This window comes from Grampus griseus (assembly GCF_964374135.1).
Source record: "Grampus griseus genome assembly, chromosome: 7".
In the NCBI taxonomy this organism is placed as follows: Eukaryota; Metazoa; Chordata; class Mammalia; order Artiodactyla; family Delphinidae; genus Grampus; species Grampus griseus.
In genome coordinates, this window is record NC_139001.1 from 60,214,118 (window position 1) to 60,221,410 (window position 7,293).

Below are 7,293 nucleotides of genomic sequence, written 5' to 3' on the forward strand. Positions count from 1 at the left end.
GTTTTCCATTAGGCAGTTGTTGTAACAAGTTCTTTCAGCGACGTGTTATGTCTTTAGAACAGGGTGCTTCAGATGGCGTGCACTAGCACAATTTTGTGGCTTTTAATTACTATTTTGTTCTTTTGGGGGGTTTCAGAGGCTGGCGCCTCGGCATGATTAGACCGTCTACTGGGCCCACCGCAATCACGAACACCTCCACCAGGTGGCGCCACAAGGCAGGAACTGCGGACTCCGGTAAAGGCGAGTGTCCCTCAACTCCGGGCCACGGTTTCCAACGACCAGGAAACAAGAGATATAGAGGAAGTCGCCACTTCAGATTTAAAAGAGATTGCAGTGATAGGGCCAAACAGCGTTCTAAAATGAAAAAAACTGTAAAATAGGGTTAAGTGCATGAGATAAAACTTTTCTGTTTCTGTAAATTTAGCAAGATTTGTAGTATCGAGACAACACTCTCACCAAAGTATCATCCCATTTCCTTTTTCGTAAAAACATGGAATTTAAAGTTAGAACGAACTTTGAAGGCCATCTGGTCAGTCCAACCTAGAGAGGAAATCCCCGGGATCGTTCTTCGGTTGTCAATTAGCCATCAAATACACGTAATTACTCAGTCTCGGTGTCCACATCAGAAAAGTACAAGGGAAAATGCTTTCAAATATATCATTAGCAATACTACCTTTGAATTTATATAGCTTTTCTCTCAAGGAGCAAGGAAAATAGTTTAAATATTATCGAATTAATTGTCCTAATATCCCTGTGGGTTAGGAAGCAGGTATTATTATTATACCATTATATCAATGGACTATGTCAAGTGCCGAGTGGCTGACAACAGTAAATGCCAGACCCTTCGAGGAAAAGCGGAGCTAGAACTGGCCGGGCTCTCCGCACCGCTTTATTTTGATTAATGTTTGAAAGCTGACCTCGGACGTGAAAGTATGAATCACTGGAGTTGGTCGACACTTGTACACAGAATGGGTTGGGAGACCCCATTTCTTCTTCTCGGAGGCGAAATGACAGTCTCCGTCTTCACGCCTTCTGTCCTCCTGCCATCGGTCACCCTGATTCCCCGACCCCCCGCCTCCAGCCCCTCGCCTCGCAGCTCACACTCAGCAGCAGCCTGTCTGCACCCACGACCACAGCAGCCGCCGCGCCAGCCCTGTGATTTCCCCCCACACCCCCGCCCCGCGCCCGGCGTTCCGGAGCTCCAGAAGCCTTGTGGCTCGGCGCTTCTGATTGGCCGTTGCTAGGTGACGTCGCCTGAGCTCACGTGACGAGTGTTAAATGCCCACCCTGCGGGAGCCCGGCCCACAGACAATCGTAAAGCCGCTCGGGGCTGCTCACCTGCTCCCACCTCCTCCCGGAGCCCTGGCCAGGCCCCGCCACCCCTGCCCCCTCCACTGCCCGCCCCTCGCCCGAGCCCGCGCTGGGCAAGGCGCCGAGCGGCCCGAGAGGCGGAGAGAGGATGAGGCCGGAGGCAGCTGTCCCGAGCAGTGCACGGTGATCGCCTCCCCCGGAGGAGGAGTTGCCTAGACCATTGCCGCATTTCTTGTTTTCCTCTCCCCTCCCCCACTGTAATTACATTGGCTGCTGGAGGGGACAGGGAGAGACGGAGGAGGCGCCTCGCAACCCCCCGCGCGCCCGCCACCCCTGCTCTTTCCCGTCCCGGGCCAGGATGACTGGAGTCTTTGACAGTCTGGTGGCTGATATGCACTCGACCCAGATCACGGCCTCTAGCACGTACCACCAGCAACAGCAGCCCCCGAGCGGCGGCGGCGCTGGCCCCGGCGGCAGCAACGGCAGCAGCCTCCACAAGCCTCAGGAGTCGCCCACACTCCCGGTGTCCACAGCTACCGACAGCAGCTACTACACCAACCAGCAACACCCGGCGGGCAGCGGCGGCGGCGGCGGCGGCGCTGGGGGCTCGCCCTACGCGCACATGGGTTCCTACCAGTACCACGCCAGCGGCCTCAACAACGTCCCTTATTCAGCCAAGAGCGGCTACGACCTGGGCTACACCGCCGCCTACACCTCCTACGCGCCCTACGGGACCAGTTCGTCCCCGGCCAACAACGAACCTGGTAAGCATAACTTTCGCGTCAAGGGTGCCAAGTCCGTCTAGTTCCTGGAATGGGTGGGATAAAAATGTTTGGGACGGGGATCCATCTGGAGCCCTGGCCTTTCACACTGATTGCTTCCCGCTCTCCTCGCGCCCTTTACCCTCATCAGCTTTCAATTGGCCGAGGGTCACCGGGTACGTCCCTCGGGTACCCGGGTACTCGGCTGGTGGGACCAGGTGGCCTCGGCGGCCGCCTCACAACAACCTCATTTCCCTACCACCTGCTGCTCCTTTCTCCCCCGGTTTGCGCCTGTCTTCCCCTTCCCTGGAGGGGCCGACTCCCGGGTTCGCTGGCGGCGCGGGTCCGCGCGTTGCAAAGTTGTGCCTGAGCGCCGCGCAGCGTCTCCAAGAACCCGCCTCCCGGCTTAGGCCAAGTTCCACGCTGCTCTCCCGGCGGGCGGGGAACTCCTGGGCTCCCGCGGTTGCGCGGTTCTCACGATTCCATTTTATTGCAGAGAAAGAGGACCTCGAGCCTGAAATCCGGATAGTAAACGGGAAGCCAAAGAAAGTCCGGAAACCCCGAACCATCTACTCTAGTTTCCAGCTGGCGGCTCTTCAGCGGCGTTTCCAAAAGACTCAGTACCTGGCACTGCCCGAGCGAGCTGAGCTGGCGGCGTCTCTGGGCCTCACCCAGACTCAGGTGAGGGCTCGCGGCCTGGGAGGCACGAGGAGGGCGCTGGCCTGGGATGGCCAGGAAGCAGGCAGGTTTAGGACTATGTTTTTTTAATGTATTTTTTATAGTACTTTTAAGGATTTCGAGTCCCGCGCCTTGGGCGGCCTAAACTTCTACGCCCGAAGCTGAAATCCCCCAGGGTGCCACCTCGTGTGAGAAAAGGATAGGACAGGGGTGGGCAGAAATCCGGTAGCAAGTTGTCCTTCCGCGTACTACTGATTAAGCGGGTAAAACAAGTGGCCCTCCTGACTCCCTCCGCTGTCACCATCACCTAAGTGCACACACATCAGCTCTCTCGGGTTTTTTGAGAATACCTCCCATTGGAGCAGGAACCGACAGACCCTCTGAGGCCGCGGCACGTGATCGGCTTACCTGACCAGGGTATCCACCTCCCAACCAGCTGTCTTCCTAAGCTTCCTCCCCTCCCCTGCCCCAGGCCGAGTTTCCTCCATTAATGCTCAGGTCCCTTTTCCACAAAGGTCAAAATCTGGTTCCAGAACCGCCGATCCAAGTTCAAGAAAATGTGGAAGAGCGGTGAGATCCCTTCGGAGCAGCACCCGGGGACCAGCGCCTCGCCACCTTGTGCTTCGCCGCCGGCCTCGGCGCCGACCTCCTGGGACTTCGGCGCGCCGCAGCGGATGGGGGGCGGCGGCGGTCCGGGCAGCGGCGGCAGCGGCGCGGGCAGCTCCGGCTCCAGCCCGAGCAGCGCCGCCTCGGCTTTCCTGGGCAACTACCCGTGGTACCACCAGGCCTCGGGCTCCGCTTCGCACCTGCAGGCCGCTGCGCCGCTGCTGCACCCGGCGCAGACCCCGCAGCCGCACCACCACCACCACCAGCACCACCACGGCGGCGGGGGCGCCCCGGTGAGCGCCGGGACGATTTTCTAATTCCCGGAGACTGCGCCAGAGACTAAGAGAGCAGGGACCAGTTATCCTTACTGCTCATCCCCAGAGCCATAGGGTCCCTCCGGCTGGCCCGATGATGGCACCCGCCGCTCCCGGAGGTGGCGGCCCAGGATGGCCTACCCCAGGGCCGGGGCCACCGCGCGGCCAGGGACTGGAAGGCGTCTTCTCGCGCCACGGGCTCCTCTCGGAGAAACCCGGCATCCGCGGGAGAAACCCTGCCAAGGCCGCCTTTCCGACCTGAGCCCCGCCTCAGACTTGCCTCCCCTCCCCTCCCCTCCCCGCCCCGCCCGGCGAGGCAGTCCGGCGCCTTTTTCGCCCCGGGCCGCGAGCAGAGTCCCGGAGAGGGACGCCTGCCCCGCCCGCGAGGCTGCCTGGGCCCTCTGAGGCTCCTTTCTCCTTGCCCGCCCCCAGGCTCAGCTCCTGTCCTCTGGGGTTATTGACCTCCCGGTCCTGCCGGCCTGCCCTCCCCCCGCCCCGACCCCTTGACCCCGGCGGCCCGCCGCTTTTTTTCTGCCCTGCTGTTTCCAGCCGTTGGAGCCCTCGTCCCTCCCCCGCCTTAGCTCTCCTCGCAGGAACGCTCCCTCAGCTCTCTCCTCATCCTTCACCAGTGGAGTTTTTTTATTTTTATTTTTTTAAAAGTTTAGGTGCCTTTGCGGATGACCTCATTTTGATGTTGGGGGAAAAAATGATTTTTTTAATATGTGGACACTGCAAAAAAATGTGTTTAAATTATCTTTTTTAAAACCTATTCAGGATTATTAGCCTGGACTTCGATATAGCGTTTGTAAATAAAGGTGTCTGTGCAGATTTTCCCACTGATTTATTTGTATAAAAATACTCATCTTTTCAGACTTTTTTGTAAATCCCCACTTGTGAAAACTGCGGTTTAGCAGTGACCTCAGCAACCCCTCCGTTTTATTTTTCCCTTCGAAAAATGTTCTCAGTTTAACTAAGCTACTGATTTGGATTTGTTTTATCTTATCCTAAAGTCTTTGTTCTTGAAATGAAAGGTATTTTGGGGTTATTTATTATGAAAACAACATGCTCTTAATGTTGATTTTACAATATGAAGAGATTATTTAAATAAATTATTGTTTTCATTGGATGTGTGCGCTTTTTTCTTGGTGTCACGACCTGGAAGCGCGAGCCGCTGCCCAGGCGGGGAACTAGGTCAGCCAAGAGTGACATTTACATCTATCGGAGGCTGCGACTTGCGGAGAGGTGCGGCGAGGCGAGGACCCGCACTCTCAGCGCAGGGCTGCTGCGAGAGTTCACGCTCTGCCCGCATCCGTGTCCCTGCGCGAGGTTCGCCAGCTCTCGGCGCGGTGAGTCACTCAGCGCCCGGTGGCTCCGGCCTCCGCCCGCCCGGCCCCTTCGGCGCCGGCGCCGCAGCCCCGCTCCTGGGAGGTCTCAGCCGCCCCCGCGCCCGAGGTGCAGGCAGGGCAGTACCTTCGAGCCGCCGCGGGGAACCTGCCGAAGCCGAGGTCTAACCCCTACTTTGGGCCCTCCCCACTGTTTGCCCTGCAGCCCTTCTGGGACTGGCTGAGCTGAGAACTCAGTGAGTCACCCAGGCCCTCGCGAGACTCTGGAAGGCAGGGCGACCCTGGGCACACAGGGCTGCGCTAGCACACATGCAATCACACACTGACTCGCACAGTCACATCCATACTATCACATATTGAATCACACTTACACTCCTACACAGAACACCGACAAAAATTCATGTACATTCGCACGGAGACCGACGCACAGTGCTGTGGATTCGGCGTTGTTAACACCTCACGATCTCGAAGGGGAAACGTCCATACATGATTCAGCTCTGCTTTCCACACTGGGTCCCACATAACTAGCGCCCAGCTTTGGAAGTGACCCTAATTTCTGGCATTCCCTTCAAAGGCCAGGGGTAGGTGGGTAATGCAGTCCTGAACCAAAAGTCTTTTTCCTTGAAAGCGCTGGGGCCTACAATTGGAAACGTCTTGGCTTCAGTCACAAACTGTGTGACTTTAGGCTACCCACTTAACCTTTCTGTGCTGCAGTTTGCAGATCTGTAAGATGGAATCAATAATAACAGATATCTCAGAGCTGTGAGCCTTTAACAAGGGAATGACAGTGTGTGGCACCTGGTAAGTACTCAGTAAATTTTGCTTAGTAGCATAGAGTTTTATCCCAATGCCCCCAAATAGTGAGGGCATTGGGATAAAATGCCCTGCAATTATGAGGCCCAGAGTTACCCAGAGGCCCTTCCAAGTTCACCTTGTGTGGAAGAGCAGCATTCTAGGGCACTCTAGGGCTGGGAGAGCTCTGGCCCCTTCCTATATGAGAGGCTGAACCTTAGCCATCCCCTCTGAAGCGAACAGCGTCTACTGGAGAGGAGGTTGGGGCAAGCCAGAGAGCCCAGTTTGCCATATGTCCTCTAGGATGGCTATTCAGGCCATCCTTTTTGTGTGTCCTCAACTAATGTCTGCCAAAAAACAGACGTGGGGGACTTCCCTGGTGTTGCAGTGGTTAAGAATCCGCCTGCCAATGCAGGGGACATGGGTTCGATCCCTGGTCCGAGAAGATCCCACATGCCGCGGAGCAGCTTAGCCCGTGTGCCACAACTACTGAGCCCAAGTGCTGCAACTACTGGAGCTCGTGCTCCGCAACGAGAAGCCACCGCAATGAGAAGCCCGCGCACCGCAACAAAGAGTAGCCCCCGCTACCCGCAACTAGAGAAAGCCCACGTGCAGCAACGAAGACCCAAAGCAGCCAAAAATAAAATTAAAAAAAAAAACAGACGTGGGACAATGGTGACTTTCTAAGCATCACTGAGAGCAATTCTCACTTTTCTGGCCAGATTGTTTTGAGGCCTGCATTGAATCTAGTTTACAGCAGAGTATGGTCCACAGAGTTGGGGCTCTGGGGAAGGCAGGGAGGCCATTCAGTCAAGTGTCCGTTCGCATTCCTGCAGTGTTTTCCCAGGCTAGGGAAGCCTGGGATGAAGCTCATTGACCCCATGATTCTGACTTCCCTAAGCAGTTGCTGCCTAGCAGACCCCCATTCCTGCCACCACTCCCGCCCCAGCTCCAAATTTCGTGGTTTTCTTTGAGTGCCAGTAGTTGGTGCCAGCCTTCTTTCTGCGGTTGACTGTGCCCTCCCTTCCTTTGCGCGCACTCCCCTCCCCCTCCTGAAACCAGCGAGGAGAGACGGGGCAGTAAATTGGCTGGTGTCGAGGATCTGCAGCAGACAAGATGATTAAGAGGCCTACGCCGAAGCGCCCGGGGCAGGGAATGTCAGCCCAAGTTGGAATCACGCAACAGGCCTTGGCATGAGCGAGCCTGGGAGCCGGGAGGGCGGGCGGCCCCAGCTCTGGGGTGGGCCGAGGCCCCACAGACTCGCCGGAGTCACCGAACCTGGCACCCGGCGGCGGCGAGGTCGGGCCGGGCCAAGGCGCGCCTTTTCCCGGGAAGCCCTTGAAGCAGAGAGCAGAAGGGTGCAGGGGCCAGAGGAAGGGGGCGTTTCCGCAGACAAGGAGAAGGGCAAAGAGAAGGGAAAGAAGGATGCACCTGGGTCCCAGAAGTAAGGGGGCGGGGAGGAGGAGGGGTGAGCGAGGGGAGAAACAA

At 57.2% G+C, this 7,293-nt stretch overlaps 1 protein-coding gene across 1 annotated transcript; it reads left to right on the forward strand.

Moving 5' to 3' along the window:
• Nucleotides 1-1,669: 1,669 nt before the first annotated feature.
• On the forward strand, nucleotides 1,670-3,673 carry DLX2 (distal-less homeobox 2; the record flags this gene model as incomplete). Its single annotated transcript, XM_082658669.1, has 3 exons — nucleotides 1,670-2,075; nucleotides 2,569-2,753; nucleotides 3,266-3,673. 3 exons carry the CDS (start codon nucleotides 1,670-1,672, stop codon nucleotides 3,671-3,673), a joined length of 999 nt encoding a protein of 332 aa, XP_082514795.1.
• Nucleotides 3,674-7,293: the final 3,620 nt, after the last annotated feature.